This window comes from Agelaius phoeniceus, chromosome 4 (genome assembly GCF_051311805.1).
Source record: "Agelaius phoeniceus isolate bAgePho1 chromosome 4, bAgePho1.hap1, whole genome shotgun sequence".
NCBI lineage: Eukaryota > Metazoa > Chordata > Aves > Passeriformes > Icteridae > Agelaius > Agelaius phoeniceus.
This window is the reverse complement of record NC_135268.1, coordinates 65,948,751-65,964,953: the sequence shown is the minus strand read 5'-3', so window position 1 is coordinate 65,964,953 and position 16,203 is coordinate 65,948,751. Positions and strand designations below refer to the sequence as shown.

At 36.2% G+C, this 16,203-nt stretch overlaps 1 protein-coding gene across 1 annotated transcript in view; it reads right to left on the bottom strand.

Annotated features, from left to right (window-relative positions):
* The window catches only part of POLN (DNA polymerase nu), a 90,287-nt gene that overhangs the window by 68,186 nt on the left and 5,898 nt on the right, over positions 1–16,203 (bottom strand). The window contains exons 3-14 of the mRNA XM_054633648.2: positions 14,150–14,635; positions 13,607–13,794; positions 11,725–11,837; positions 9,669–9,826; positions 7,055–7,123; positions 5,664–5,724; positions 5,389–5,453; positions 4,525–4,608; positions 4,036–4,125; positions 1,965–2,021; positions 1,106–1,159; positions 817–882 (exon numbers count right to left, since the gene is read on the bottom strand). Of these exons, the coding sequence (XP_054489623.2) occupies positions 817–882; positions 1,106–1,159; positions 1,965–2,021; positions 4,036–4,125; positions 4,525–4,608; positions 5,389–5,453; positions 5,664–5,724; positions 7,055–7,123; positions 9,669–9,826; positions 11,725–11,837; positions 13,607–13,794; positions 14,150–14,635 (1,491 nt within the window). The remainder of the gene's footprint in view (positions 1–816; positions 883–1,105; positions 1,160–1,964; positions 2,022–4,035; positions 4,126–4,524; positions 4,609–5,388; positions 5,454–5,663; positions 5,725–7,054; positions 7,124–9,668; positions 9,827–11,724; positions 11,838–13,606; positions 13,795–14,149; positions 14,636–16,203) is intronic.

Genomic DNA, 16,203 nt, shown 5'->3' with positions numbered 1-16,203 from the left:
TCTTCTGCTCTTCTGTCACCTATGCCTCGAGCCCCTGGAGCTCTGCAGCCCCAGTCTTGTCCCACACCAGGTCCTGCACTCTCATCCATGCAGCCATGGGTTGTGACAAGAGGGGAACACAAAGGCCTTTGACCGACAGCCAGTGGTCAGTGGGTATCATAAACACCAAGAGAAATGGGATCATAGAACACATTCAAGTAAGCCCTTGAAAGGCCACTTTTGGAAAGGAAAAAAAAAAAAGAAAAACAAAAAGTAACCCAAGCCTGTAGCAGTCCATAAAGTCAAATAAAACACGTTTCAGGCATGTACATGGAGACCATCATAGACAAGAGAGGAAGCACAAAGAGCCCAGGTGTCACAGACATATAAGCGAGACTTCCAGAGCACCAGCACTGCCAGCTGAGCCCTTTGCTGCTATGAGGCCTGAAGCCAAATTCCAGAAGAAGAGAGCTTCCTTTCCTCTCTGTAATACCCACTCTCCAGGGCTCACTGATGCTTTACAAGGAGTGCTTAGTGAACACCAGAATTCATGACAAGAAATATCCAAGGTACATGCATGGCTCTTGTACTTCTCTACTACAGGTAACAATGTTAATTCTAATCACAGACACCACAAAATATGCCTAAGAACAGATGTCCTACAGTAAAATCCCCATTTAATAAGCTTTTTCTGTCCACCATTTAGATACAATACAGCACCTGCTAGATTTGCATGAAAACAAACATTTCCTGTATTAAAGATACTACATATTTTGTACAAGTAATATTAATTTTTCATTTCAATTAAAATGCAAATCTTCCAATAACCTCACTTACAGGATGTTTGGCCGAAAGTCTGCCAGTCACAGTTCCTGTTTGATTCCAAGTAGAGGAAATGAATCCCTGTAATCAAGTAAAGTGAAAAACAGAAAAAAATAAAGAATGAAGATGTAGAACTATATTTTATTTAATATAAGTATCAGTAATAAAAATTCACTGCAATCAAAGCAAGAAAATACAAAAGAAATACTGTTAAGTTTTCCATGTATAGAAGTTCTTAAACTGTAAACACTGCAATAATTTCACATCTTTTTAGGATTTTACAAGTTATTTTATATATTTCTACCTTTTTCATGCATGTTCGTAGTCCATCCACATAAGTTGATTTCATCTTATGAACCTAAAATACATAAAATTTAAGATAAATGTTTACTTACAAAAATAAGGGATTTTTCAAATTAAAGCTCCTAATTTCCAAATGCATTCTGCTTGTAGCCTTTTTTTTTTTAAAGACAGCTTTATCCAAGTAAATAATGGATTTATACTCACTGACAGCTTAACCTACTCCTGTAAGTTAGGTAAGTGCTTGGTTATAATCTAAAGACAGAGCTTTGCAGATATTATTAAATTAATTACTGGGATTTATTATTTTATATCTTATGTCCCCAGGTCAATAAATTACATGAAAATCACACACACAAAAAACCACAAACAAATTTAAAAAAAATCAAAACCAAACACAAACCCACAAACTTTTAAACTTTTTTTTTGTTTTTTTAGTTCTTGGAAGCTCATTCATTGACAACCTAATGATTAAGTGTGGGAGCAGACTAACTAGATCATTTAGGATTTTCAGGAGGCTTGTCATCCCAAAATTCCCCATAAACAGTTATGTCTTTCACTTTATGCAAAGCATTTCTTCAGAACTCAAACAATAGACATTTTGCCCTAAGTATGTTTTATAGCACTACACAAATTTAACAGTCAAGTTTTCCAATTGTCTTTGCAACGTTGTACAAGTTGTTTGCTAGCTATAATCTAACATGGAGCAAGCAACTATAACCATTAAAATTTAAAATTCTTAAGAATACTGACTTCAAATTAGTATTTGAATGAAGTTTCACTAGAGCCAACATATTTATTTAACTATGAATTTGGTATCTGTCTTGCCAAATTTTGCTTCAATGAAAAAAATATCAGCTCACCTGGCGGTATTCTAAAATTATCTTAGGCAAGGGATGAAGATCTTGCAATTTATTTAGCTGCAAAGTCAAGAATGAAAATTACTGACATATTTTTCTTTAGGTTATATTATTAAACAAACTTTAACAGAATCCATTTTGGAGGAAGAAATTTTCTTGACAAGCTGAATGGACAAAACACTGGCTGAAGGATGATGCCCTTCAAGCAATCCCAGCCCAGGCCCAAGGAAGCTTTCATTAGGAAGGATGGAGGTTATTCTTTCCCATTTCATTGTCATTCCTGTCCCAGACACAAAAAGACACATAGACATAAAAACTTTTCCACAGCAACTTTGAAATGTGTGTGTATTATTTATGGCCCTTTGTTTGTTTTTTGTGCTATACAGCACCAATGCAAGAAAGAACATGATGGAAGTAGACAAAATAATACATCTATACACATGTACATATTTATATACACACAATCCAAGAGGAGAATTTCTCCTGTTCATGCCTTAATAAAAGTTCCAGGAAAACTTCAAGAGAAATTCAAACTGTCAAATTAAAAACCAATAAAATAAAGCATATTCCTGATTACTTTGATTGGAAATGGCCAAAAATTCTGTTGAGAAAAAGAATTAAATTATTATTAAATTGAGATTGGATATTTATAAGTACAACAAAAAAACTTCTGGAACTACAATTGCCCAGGATGAAAAACAGATGTAACTGTACTAAAAAATATATTTAAAATATAAGGTTTTTTCTTGCTATGAGGGAGAAACTAATATCTTCAGATTTATTGTCTACTATTTATCTCCTGCAGTTTCATCCTACCTTTCTCTAAATAACCAAATCTCAGCAGTTTTGGAAAGAGAATACTGGACTACATAAAAGCGTTGCTTTGATTATAGCTACAAATCCTATGTTCCCACAAAAAGGTGACATGAATTCTATTTTGCTGATGCCTCCCACTTCCCAAGGCTCTCTGTCACCTCCAAGATTACATGTCTGATCTATGAAACCTCCTTCTCCTTGAGTACTGTGTGGGTTTTATGGTTATACTGTTGAGGTTACTGGAGATCATATTTGGTAGTTCAGACACTTGACTGAAAAGTGGAATTTCCTTCTTAAGAAATATATTAAGAATAAATATTATCCTTCTACCTTCCCCAAAGATGTTCATGTTCAGTAATGAGTTGTGCACTTTACTGTAATTCCTATATAAACTAGAGCAATTCAATCGTGGCACCAAATCAGAAACAGGTGCAGCTGCACAGAGGCTTTTTCTCTTCTGAGAAGACTCTCCATTGCTATTATTATCTTCACAAAATGATTTTTTAATGATCTGACAACAGGATCAAAGCACCCTCAGTCAGTTTGCAGATGACACCAAATTGGGTGGAAGAGCTGATCTGCTGGAGGGCAGGAAGGCTCAGCAGAGGGATCTGGACAGGCTGGATCAGTGGGCCCAAGGCTCTGAGGTTCAACAAGGCCAAGTGCTGGGTCCTGCCCCTGGGTCACAACAACCCCTGCAGTGCCACAGGCTGGGGCAGAGGGCCTGGAAAGGGCCCCGTGGAAAAGGACCTGGGGGTGCTGGGTGAGAGTGGCTGAACATGAGCCAGGTGTGCCCAGGTGGCCAAGAAGGCCAATGGCAGCTGGCCTGGATCAGCAGTGCTGTGGCCAGCAGGGCCAGGGCAGTGACTGTCACCCTGTACTCAGCAGTGAGTATTGTGCTCTGTTTTGGACCCTTCATTTCAAAAAGGACATTGAGGTGCTGGAGCAAGTCCAGAGAAGCACAGCTGAGCTGGAAAAGGGTCTGGAGCACAAGTCTGATAAGGAACAACTGAAGGAGCTGGGGATGTTTAGCCTGGAGAAAAGGAGGCTCAAGTGAGACCTTCAGTAGCTGGTTTGTTTTTCCCCACCATGCAGTGCAAGTCTCTTTTCTGGCACAATAACTGTAGCACAAATAGTACAATACAAAAATAAAGCACAATCATTAGAAAAAATCTAGAAAAATCATGATTTCACAGGAATATAACTTAAAAGTTTTGCTAAATCATACAGCTGATTTTAAAACCCTCCCCTGTCTCACCACAACTTCTGAGGTGGATACGAGCTGTTGTATTTCAGTTCTGTGAAGTTTCTCACACAGCGTATGCAGCTTTAACTTATCAAATAGTACCTAAGGTAAGAAAAAGACAATAAATCTTTCAGTGTTTCAAGTGTTGAAATAGAAAGGAAAATTATTGGGTGCTTGAACTTAAACAGAAAACAGGTTACAAGGTAAATAGAGCATACTGTAGCAAAGAGAACCAACACAGAATTGAAAATCTTTATTTTTGAGCTATTGAAGCACTGACACTACTAAAAAAAAAAGCATAATTCATGTACATACATTCAAATACGGATTATTCAACATTGCCATATTTATCAAAAAACTGATATGTCCTTCATTAAAACCAGAAAATAATTAATATAGAATAAGTCAGAAGTGGTAAGGATATATATGCTTTACAGTTCTCCTGTATCAATAAATCTCTAGAACATACACCTTAAGTAGAAATAGCAGAACAAATGATACCTCTCGGAGCTGACAGCTGCTGGTCAGAAGGAATCGTTCTCCAGCAGCCTCATGAGCTTCCTGTTCAAGCTCTTTGAGCCGCAGCTATAAATTACAACAGCAAAATTATTCTGCTTGCACTATTATTTTCTTCAATATCTGCTGCTTCCAAGGTTAATGAGAATATTGGACCTTTATTTAAAAATGGAGTACTTGATATTGTGTAATCATTGCTGGCTATCAACATTTGGTTGAGTAGATTGCTTATACACTCCTTAATTTATATTGCTTTGTGATCAGGGAAGGGGATTTATTGTAGTAAGAAGTACCAACATTTGTGGTTAAAGAATTCAGGTTACTGAAGCCTATAGAGATCTGTGAGAAACACAGCTATACAAATTATTCCGATAAATTAGTCATCTGTCAGACCAGTATGATTATCTAGTCAAATTTTATGTTCCAAAATAGGATCCTCTTGCAGCTATTTTTATCAAAGAACACTCATTTAAAGAGTGTATTGTTCATCAAAAGAGGAAGAGGAGTCTATCACTTCTCAGGAAGATGGGTACTGAAAACCGTAGGTTTAGAAAGAGTCATTGTCATTTTTACTCTACAACACATAACCCAAAAGGACCTGTGCATTTTGCAATGCAATTTCAGTTCTGGGGTAAGGCTGATGACTCAAATGTGTCTTTTACTTGTGCAAATAAATAGGGAAGTATCCTAAAATGTAAATATAATCCTTTATAATGATATACTAAAAACATCACACTGTTACATAAAAAGTGACAAAAGTTCCTTCTCTTTTTAATCAGTTATTCTCAGTAAAAGCACAAAGATGATGCTATATAATTTTCAAGAAAAAAAAATTAATACAAAATTTACCCCTAGAATCTCTGATGTTTTTTTCAGTTCTTGTTTGTTCACATATATTTTGTGTGTTTCCATCACTGTAAATACAATTTTAGGTTAAGAACATTTATAATTCACAATTTCAATCTTATATTTTTCTTAGACTATAAAATGGAAACTCAATCTCACACAGCTGTTACGAGGCTAAGATAACATTTCATATTCAGAGGAATTACATTCCACTTGAGCATAGTCAGCAGCTGTGTGAAAATAGTGAAGATTCATATTTTGAACTGAACTTTTCATACCTGCCAGAATTTTGATAAGTGGAAGCTCTAATGTGCAAAATAAGTTCCACAAACCTTGAGCCTGTAAAGTAAGTTATAAATACATTTTTCAGTATTTCCCAGTGAGCAGTATTTCACTTTTTACATGACAACACGTGTCAGTGGCATGAAATACTACTTAGTGTAAATTATAGTTTCTAAATGCTGTCACTTCTCTTTATGTGGAATAGGAATTTTGCAGTAGTAACTATTTTGTATAAGAATGCTAGTAAAGAAATACATATACATTTTTTTCCTAAACAGTTTATTTTTAAAGCAAGCTTCATGATAAAAGGACACACAGTTACCCTTTTTCTTTTGTTCACTTGAACGATTAGGCAACCATTCATAATTCATAATTTTGTTTTCATTAGGGAGAAAATAAGAGTTGAAAGGGTCATGTCCCCAAACTACTTTCAGAGAACAGAAAGTCTGATGTTTTTCTAATCACTGAAGCAACCTGACTTGTCTAAAACCTCTTGTGGGCTCAGCTTCAGTGTTCCTGGGCCTTTGGTGTTTCCCTGCTGCCTCCCTTCATGGACTGCTCACCACACTGCTGATACCCACATTAACATGGCTCCATCTCCTCGTGGTTTGAGCCCTACACCTGCTACCAGCAACCCCAAAAACAATCCCAGGGAAACTGTGATGCCTCTTCTCCCAGAACCTGGGTGCATCCCTAAATTCTATCCCTGGATTCTATACCTGGAAATCTACTTTTCACACACCCCAACAGATTTCTTGAGAAGCATTCTGGACTGCAATAAGGGGTAAAATAGAATAAAATAGTTCACTTGGAAGAGACCTACAATGACTATCTAGTCACATTGCCTGGTCAATTTAGGGCTGACTGAAATTTAAAGTACATGATAAGGGCACTGTCCAATTGCCTCTCAAACACTGACAGGCTGGGCCATCAGCCACCTCCCTGGGCAGCCTGTCCCACCCAGCATGTGACCAGTGCTTGGTTAACACAACCTAGAACAAAAGATATGCTGAGAGTTTTCATAAGCAAGGAATACATAGAAAAAAATAGCTAAACGTTCTGCCTCTTTTAACACTTTTTAGACAGTAATATATAGATATCAAATACTAAAAGAAAACTCAATATTCTGAACCTTTCCTGCTCTCAGAATCTTCATTTAGTTAAATGTAGCAGAGGAAAAGTTTCTCCTAAAGATTAACCTTGACACCATCTTCTTCTAGAAAAAATGGCAAATTTGATGGGCAATTTATTTTAAATGTTGACTGCCAATGTAAACCACTAAGGACTGAAGCATTCTATTATTCTAATTTGAATGAGAAATACATCATTAACTCTCTTTAATTCAATACTTACATAGTTATTCCTGAGCAAATTCTTTTTTTCTTACCTTTAAGCCATGAGCAAGGTCCATCATTACATTATAGAGTTTCTCCAAGTTCACACCTAAGTTTTGATACTGATATAAATAAATAAAAACAAATCAATAACTTTATTGCTAACAATACTCTAAATATTTTTAGCAATATATCTTTTCAAAAGGTATAAATTGTGAAAACACACTTTTCTGTCTACCTTCTGTTAACATTTCAGAAACATTGTTAGATCTCTGTCAAACCCAAATCACAGCCCTAGACTATGAACACAGCACTAGATTATGAACATTCCAGATTTTGCCTGTTCCTGTATTTACATTTTGCATCAATACAGAGAAATATAATATTGATAAACTGCCTTTGACACTGAAGTCAGAGTTCCCTTACTACTTTTAAAATGAGGAAAAATTCCTTTCATTCTTTTTCTCATATAAGTACTGCCACTCTTGTGCCAGAACTGTTCATTTCCCTCCTTTCTGTTCCAGAGGTGTTCCACACAACACCAGGTTACCTCCTTCAATTGGCTAGAGTACCATTTGAAATGTATACAAATACTGAGAAAGATTGTTAGCTGCAGTAACATGACCATTAAAAATAAACTTAATAAAGACTGAGAAACAACAGGCCTGGAAGGTAAGATGCAGGGGCTCTCTTCAAAACTGAGATATGCAGATCCACTGGTGATGATCCTTGCTCTAAAACAGTCTAGTCCATACTGCAGTGAAAAGTCACCATTTTGTCTCCAAGAAACCTTGTCCATACCAACTTGTTCTGGAACAAACGAGCTGTCTGTGAAATACAGACAGCTTGCTTGATCCCTTCCTGGAGGTGGAAGAGAGGCCAGTGACAGGCTTCAACTGACACCAAAATTCCTCAGCAGTAAATGCAGCGATGACAAGACCAGCAGAATGTTTAGCACCTGTTCCAGCAAATGTTTCAGGGAGTGTGGACCATGAGCACTTTGGCACAGCACCAAATACACAGACAAGCAGCAAGCAGCACATCCTTGTGCTAGAGGTGTGTGGGTGAGCTGTGGGCTACAGAATAAACCAGCAGTCATTCCAAGTGCTGTGGTGGGTGGACAAGACTAGCACAAGACAGGGAGCTCCACTGAAGCAGTGAGGCACAAGATGATTTATCACTTACCACAGATCCCTCTGGCAGTATAGACAACTGTTGGGAATCTACCAGTAAAAACAGAGCAAGAAGATTGAAGAGATAAACCTGGCAAAGAACCAGGAGACACAGGAAGAACTGGAACTCACTGAGCAAAGAGAGAGAAGCCAAAACGGAAGTGTGAGAGTGCAGGTGACAAATTAAGGAATAAGGAATGGCGGGAGGGGAATAGTCACAGGATGTCACAAGGAGACATTAACTGGGAATTGAGAGAACAAGTCACTGGAGATGGCTGTGGCAAGGAAACAAACTAGACCTGAAGTAGGACAGGAAGGAAATAAAATTTCAATATTTAACTCAGAGCTGGAAATCAGGATAACAAAGTTGAAAAATAACTAACAACAGATGGGACATCTGAAGAACAAAAGACTGAGTCAAGCTAAGGGAAGAGACAAGATTAAGGGTGCTGACTCACAGCAAGGCCATCACACATAAAAGAACCATAGGTAACTTCTGTCTATTTGCTTGTCTATTCCTACACTAATAACTTAATTCATGAAGTAGCTTCTGAACAAGTGCAGTTTACAGCCAATGCTTTCAAGTAAACTGCCTCTGCTTTTCTCAGAAATGTCTACACTGATGGGTAAGTGCCAGTACAACCAACCCCTGCCTATGCTCCAAACCCACTTGGCATCTGCAGATTTGTGTCCTACAAGTCCTGCAATCATTGTACAATACTTGGTCTGAATGAGCAAGGCCTCTGAAAAGTGAATGGCAGAAAAAATCCCATTATTTAGGTTCTTCTACATCATCTTATCCTTCAAACAACCTCTGAAAGCTAATGTGTCCACAGTAGATCCCCATAGCCCAAAACAGATACAAGTATTTTATAACATTCAGGAAATACATTTCAGTAGAAATACAGAGGACATTTGATACAATACAGGAAGATCTTTCCATAGTGCAAGGAAAAAAAGTTCATCATGCATTCTCTCACACTCAGAATTAAAATTCATACAAATGCTTGAAGGTTCACATTTGACTCCCTGCTGTTTCTCAGCCTATGATGTGGTGTGTACCAGCTGTGAAATTTAGCAAAATTGTTAATAACAATCAACTAAATACAGGCTACAAGTGCACAGGAACTGGAGAACAAACACAGCATTAGATATTTTGGAGAGTTGGAAATCATTTCACAGGAAGGTAAAGAGAAAAAATATAAAACTCTATACTAATTCATGTTGATACTGAACTTTACAGTTTTAAAGGAAAATTTTACAGCTGTTCCTGGAGAATAAGCTCCCATCTTGGTAGATGTAGTAAAACCTCCCCTTCTCCCCCTTCTTTCAATTTCCAACATCACATTAATAGAATATTCTTTTCCATTATAAAATTTTCCATTATAAAATCTGTCCATTATCTATCTTCTTTTGCAATATCTTCTAAGCAAAAGTAATTCTATTATCATTCCCTTCCCTTTTTAACCCAAACAATTGAAAACAAACTACTTACAGATACATTTCTCAAAGTGCCTGTATCTGTATTCTCTGCTCCCTTTGAAAAAGGCTTTTCAAAATACTTCTGTATTAAACACTCAAAGGAAGGAACTGTGTCACTGGGGTTTATCAGCCATGCTGCAATCCTTGGATCTAACACGACACTATTGGCAACTACAAAAACAAGTTATTCAAAATATTTAAAATACCTCCCATACTGAAAAATAGCTCTAAAGTTTTGCCCATCTTTCCTGCACATACACATCATAAGGACAAGTATTTACTCCACAAAAATATCAAATATTGAATTCACAGCTGTAACACATAGTCAATAACATGACTACACAGGAGGAAGTGTAGTATTGCACATTTTTGAAGAGTGTTGTTTTGTGAGGTTGGGGTGAATTTTTTTGGTTGGTTGATTTTCTCAAGTTTTCAAATATAAGTAAACTTTTGGCTCCTTAGATTTACTGTAAAAACTTTCATTTCTTAGAACTGAAAAACTTCAAGCTGAAGGTTTTTTTATGAGTCTTCCTCTTATTGTTTTGGTAGTTTTCTTATTGTTGTTGTTGTTAACTTGACTGATATCCACAGAATTGCTGTTGGGGATCAGGGAGAGACTTACTTCCTAGCAAACAGACCAAGACTGTTAATGTATATATGAATTCACATATGGGTGCACAATGCCCTGTTGCCAAAACTCAGAACCTTTTGTTCTTTAGCATCATATGTGCTTACACTGCACCCCCATGCTCACACAGAGGGATAGGATGGGCCAAGCCCAGAGCTGTTTCACTTTCCTTTGAACTACAATCTCAACATGTGTCCTGCACTTCTACAAAGAACAGGAGAAACCAATAACTAGACTGCTTTGTGATATATTCAAAGATAAACCTAAGTATCCTCTTCAGTAACCCCTAACTAAAACAAACCATGACCTACAGGGACATTTATAGAGAACTCCATGCTACACAACCTTGCAGACTCAGTTACCTGGAAGCAAATTTTAATGTCCATAACGCAGTTACAGCTACAGGACTACTCTAAAGAGAATTTTAGGGGTTTTGTTTGTTTTGTTGGAGATTGTGTGCTTGTTTTTTTCCTAGCAGAAATAATGTGTGAAGAAGCATGAAGTTTCAAAGTTTAAAAGCCTAAACAAGAATTGGTTTGGTTACTAGAAACTTCAGATTCAAATCCCATGGATCAGGTACTATCAAATACTTCCTGTGTGTACAAGTTATTAACTGTCACTATGGCCAGTCCCATTACAGCATTTCCTTTCCCACCTTTCCCGTTCCCAGGGCTGGATTTTGTACAGACCCTCACTGTGATTTACTGAAACTTTTCAGATGCTGAACACAAGCTGATGATTCTCCATAGAGACAGCCCTTCCTGAAAGGTCACATGTACTTTTGTAACTCACTCAGCAGTAATTTCACAGAATTCACAGAATGACTAGGTTAGAAGAGACCTTAAAGATCATTGAGCCCAACCCACGCCCTAACATCTCAACAATTTGATATATGGAACCAAAAATAAACAAAAAAATCCCCAAAAAAACCAAAACAAAAAAGACATATTTACATCTTATGCTTGTTGTTAGCAATTGCTTTTAAATCCACAGAAAAGAGTCTTACTTGTTTCTATCAAAAGAACATGGGGCCATTTAAGTGATTCCTAATTCTGACAACTATGAGCATCTCTGGGATGTATTTTAGCCCTTCCTTTTAGCAGAAGAAGTTTTTTCCTAGGAAATATGAAACATGAAGTACTTTGACCTTTTCACAGTCAGGACTGTGTTGAGAGCTTTTGTTTCCACTGGAAGCTATCCTTAAGTCAATGATTTAATTCCTACTCTGAGAAGAATCCATGAGGCTTGACATGCCAAGGTCACAACCTCCTCCAAGAAAGGTGTTCTTTTGTATCATACTAAGCTCTGTTTTTCAATATATAACTTAATTTAGTAAGTAATACATTATTTAGTAAATTTAGTTATTTCTACACTCAGTGATTTTAACAGAAACACCAATAGCACAGAGATGACAGGATGAGATCATAGATTCAATACTTGCCTTGTTTCCAGCTGATTTCATTACCATAAATTTGAAGTAGAGTCCTCAGGAAATCTTTTGCATTGAAGCAAATTATTGGAATTTTGCACTGCAGCATTTGGAACAACACTTCCCTGCACAGAAGCAGTTCATTAACACACACTATACTGCTCCTAGATTTAGTCAATCTATTTACTTTGTTTTTTTAATTAGCTCCTAATACTAAACAGTTAACCCAAGACATTTCCTTATTCCTGTAAGAACAGAATACTGCATTTGAATATTAAATTCTCAATTCAGTAACCCTCAAAGCCATGCTCTATAAGAAATTAAAACATCCTAGCAGATATGCTTTATCACATGTACATAAAGAAAACAAATCCTTGTTCAACTCTTGAGGTGCAACCTTAATCCAAAACACCAACTGGCATCCCTGTAGTGCTCCAATATACCCAAATAAGATCACAGAGGATAAACTGACGTAGCATTATAAAACACTGATTTTAAAGTTACTAAACTATTTACATTGCCAAAACTGCCCTGTGTTAATATGCTGTTTAAATCCAAAATGTTTCATCTTTGTAAAGTATTTCCATACCTCTTGAAAATGTCTATAATTCCCTCATTCATGATCTTTTAAATAGATATTACCAACTACATATATATTAGTATATAGATTTACCAACTATGTGTGTCATTTTTTTAGTAAGTTATATTTTGGGCAATATAGAAAACTAATATTTTTTATAAAGCATTTTTAATGGTATGAGACCACAGCTCCAGGGTTTGGACATATTAGAAATCACACAGCTCACAAGGTATTGCTGTATGCATTACAGATCCATTTTTAAACAATTGCACAATTCTTACAATAAATAATTACCCATAGGTTTCATCTAAATACTAATACTCTTAATCAGCTTATCAAATTTTTACTGTTCACATGTACATGCTTTACTGCTATGTTATTCTCAGTTCCCAACAACCTATATTCAAGCTGGCAACATGTTATTAAAGTACTTGTCATGTAACCCCAATATTACAGCTGGAGAAGCAAAGCCATGCCTTGTTTCATGCCACAATTTCAAGTAGAACTAGAACTAAGAACCAAGTCCTGCATCTTGAAATTAATGTTTTGTAATTTAAAAATCCAAATTTGGCAGTTTACAATAAGACAGCAATTACTGAAAGTCATAAAATATTCTGATGGAATTTTAACATGCTAGAGTATTACACCTAGGAATCAGATTCAGTTCTCATTTTTGCCTTTTTGGGTTATGATTTTCAAGTTAATAGGAATAAAAATGGACTTTGGTTATAATAACTGGAAGTTTAAAACATGGTCCAGCTTTTTATTAAAATTTAGTATAAGTATTAAGCAGATACATAAAGCCTTTACTTCCAAAATTATATTGTATTATTACTGAATATTAGTAAAACTTCATCTGGAATGTCAAAAGCCATTAAAAAATTGTGCTAAAAAGATTGAAAGTATTAACAAAGCTCAGAAAGGGTGTTTATCACAATAATGTCCAACAAAAATGTAGTAGTTAAGAAATGCAGTTCAGGAAATGGAAGATAAAATACAGGAAAGATAAACCTGGACAAAGCATATTCTTTGGTGCTGTCCAGCTTTAACAGTTCATAAAGGATTTGCAGGTGAATGTAAACAGTTCCTCCCAGGATCCCAACCTAGTTCTGAAAAGGCTGCAGTCAGTGATATACTGAGCCCAAAGGAATTGTTATTTGGTTTCCATTAGCCCAGACTTGATACAGAACTAACACAGCCAAAATGAAATTCAACGAGCTTGACACGGAAAGATCAGGCCTGTGCTAGGTAACCAACATCATTACTGCTCAAAGCATAAGTAAAACAAGAGTATTTTTTCCTTCATGCTCTCACCAAGAAAATTTCTTGTGAGCTGGTTCTCGTTCCCAGAGAGATGACTGTTCAGTTTTTAAATAAATTAATTTATCATTTTCATTTGCAGCATTCCAAGAACAGCCAGTTGAAGTGTGACCTGGAGGACAAGGCTGATCAGTCTGATTCTTCACCAGCACAACAACTCCTTTGACTGATGAGGTAGAGGCCTGTTAAGCATAATTACAATAGTGTTTCCTCTGACAGATTTTGTGCAATCCTATAAAGAAAAATTCCCAAGTATTTTACAATAGGAAACCTATTATGTACACTACAGTTACTGCATACACCATTGACACAGTAGAGGAGCATGCAAGTGTTTCAGCCTTGAAACAAAAATCCTAGTGGTTTCATTTTCTCTAAGTTTTACTTGTTAGTTGAAAGTAAAATGTAATGTAAAATGTAATTTTTGGTATGTCATACACAAAAGTGTTGCCAATGAGCATGGGTTTGTGATCATCACTCACATGCACATTCAAATGGTTCTACAGAAGTGACTCTAAACAAAACTCTTCCTTCACTAACCTGCTCTGAGCTGAGCTGGGAAGAACCATCTTGAAATATCATAGTAGTGATAAAAGCTGCTGCCTGTTCTATAGTGGTAAGGAGTTTGCTTTTTTCTTCACATCCTAAACTGCTAATATCACAAGGATACTTTCCAGAAGACTTTATTTGTCCAGGAGTACAGCTGTATCTTCTTTCATGTAACATGGAGGTATTTACATGCAATTTTCTTGTTTTCTCTGAACAAGATGTAGATACATTTTGCTTTCTTTTAAGAGGAATAACTATTTTGTTTTTCCCATCCTTCAGGGTTTTTTCTTCAACTGAAAGACTCCTTTCTTGATATTCCCATTTTGGGAAGCCTGAATCCTGGTAACAGCTCAATATTTGGGTATCTTGACAGCCAAGTATTTTATCCATATGCACTGTCCTGACCATCTGACCAGCAATTCCTTTTTCAGGGCTGACAGTTGTTTTTAATGTGGCAATTCTGGAATCATAATCCTCCTGGGAAAATCAGAAATTTTTAGCAAACCAACTATTTGACTTAGAAGGAGAAACTAAAAATTGCACTCAGTTACTTTAGATAAGCTTTCAAGAAAGCAAAATTTATGAAAAACTGTTGATATTAACAAAACAGAGCTAGTTTAGGGGAGCCACATTACATAAACCAAAATTCAAATATGTATCAGTAGAGATTTTGTTGACATACACCATTTGCATCCACAACCACTTCTTTTTTAACCTACTATTAGTCCAACACTAAAAATGGCAAATTAACAACTGTAAGAGGTATCTAGTCCAGTTAGCCTGTCTTCCATAGTGACAAGGTTATTATTGTCTGAAGAGGGAAGAGACCCTTCATCTTCAGCATTCAGAGCACTTTTCAGGACAGTTTCATTTGTTACAGAACTTTTGGCACGGGACTTTAATGACTGCTTTAGAATCTCAAGTATGTGAATCAGCTGGATCCTTTCAAGCAACTTACAGGATTGAAAGACATAAAAAAAATACATAAGAAAGTTGCATTGCAGTATTATGAACTGTATTAATAAATATTACATTCTATTCTGTTTAATCCACTATACCCAGAACAGTTTTTCCTACTCCAGATAGTCCCTGGATCCCTCTAAAGCAGCATGCTACTAAACAGCATTCAGCAAGATGCTGCAGGGTAGTGCTGGAATTCTACCCCTCCATCCTTATTTCCTTCAGAAATTTCCTTCCTATGCTACTGGCCCTAGTGCTTTCTTACTATTTATTTTGCTAGTTTCTTCTACAAACTCCTCAGCTGAAATAGATCCTCTGCCTTGATTTTATTTCTCTGGAATGGCAATCAGTGACCCTTCCAAGATTCCCCAAGGTAAATGTGTGTTTAACTATTTACAGATGTACAGATTTGCATCTTCCCTCAATCCTTTTTATGCCTCAATCACAAAGAGGCCTTAGAGGAGCTGGCCAGATTTCTGCTCCAGAGGCATTTGAAAAAATCATGTATTAGTGATGCATTTGCAAGCTTTTCCTCAAAGTTATTTTGAACTATGCCATTGTATATGTCATTTAACTTAGTCAATTCAGGCAAGTATAGAATAATACAAATTCTGCTAAGCTCACATTTTGCATGATGCCATTTTCAGTAGTCTCCTTCATACTGCCTTTTAGCCATACTACTTTTTCCAGACACAATTTAGTATTCATTTCAAATCATCAATATTCTACTTTGAATAAATCCCTATACTACCTACAAATGTTCTGGATTTGGAGGGCAATTCCATATAATTTCTTTTAAAAGCTTCTATCCAAAATTCCATATAATTTCTTTTAAAAGCTTCTTCAATTTTATATAGTTTTCTTGTTGAAAATTATTCATTACTGTCTTACCTACCTATCTTTCAATGTCTCCAAAAGATTATAGTCTCTGTAAGAGCACATGTCAGCAGGGAAGGTTTTGGACTTGATCTCAGACAGAATCAAATAAAAATTTTTTCTCATGAGTTCTCTAACTGTTCCACAAAGCAGTTGTCTCCTAATTTTCTGTTGGAGCATCATGCATAAGCATAATATTCATCAACTCC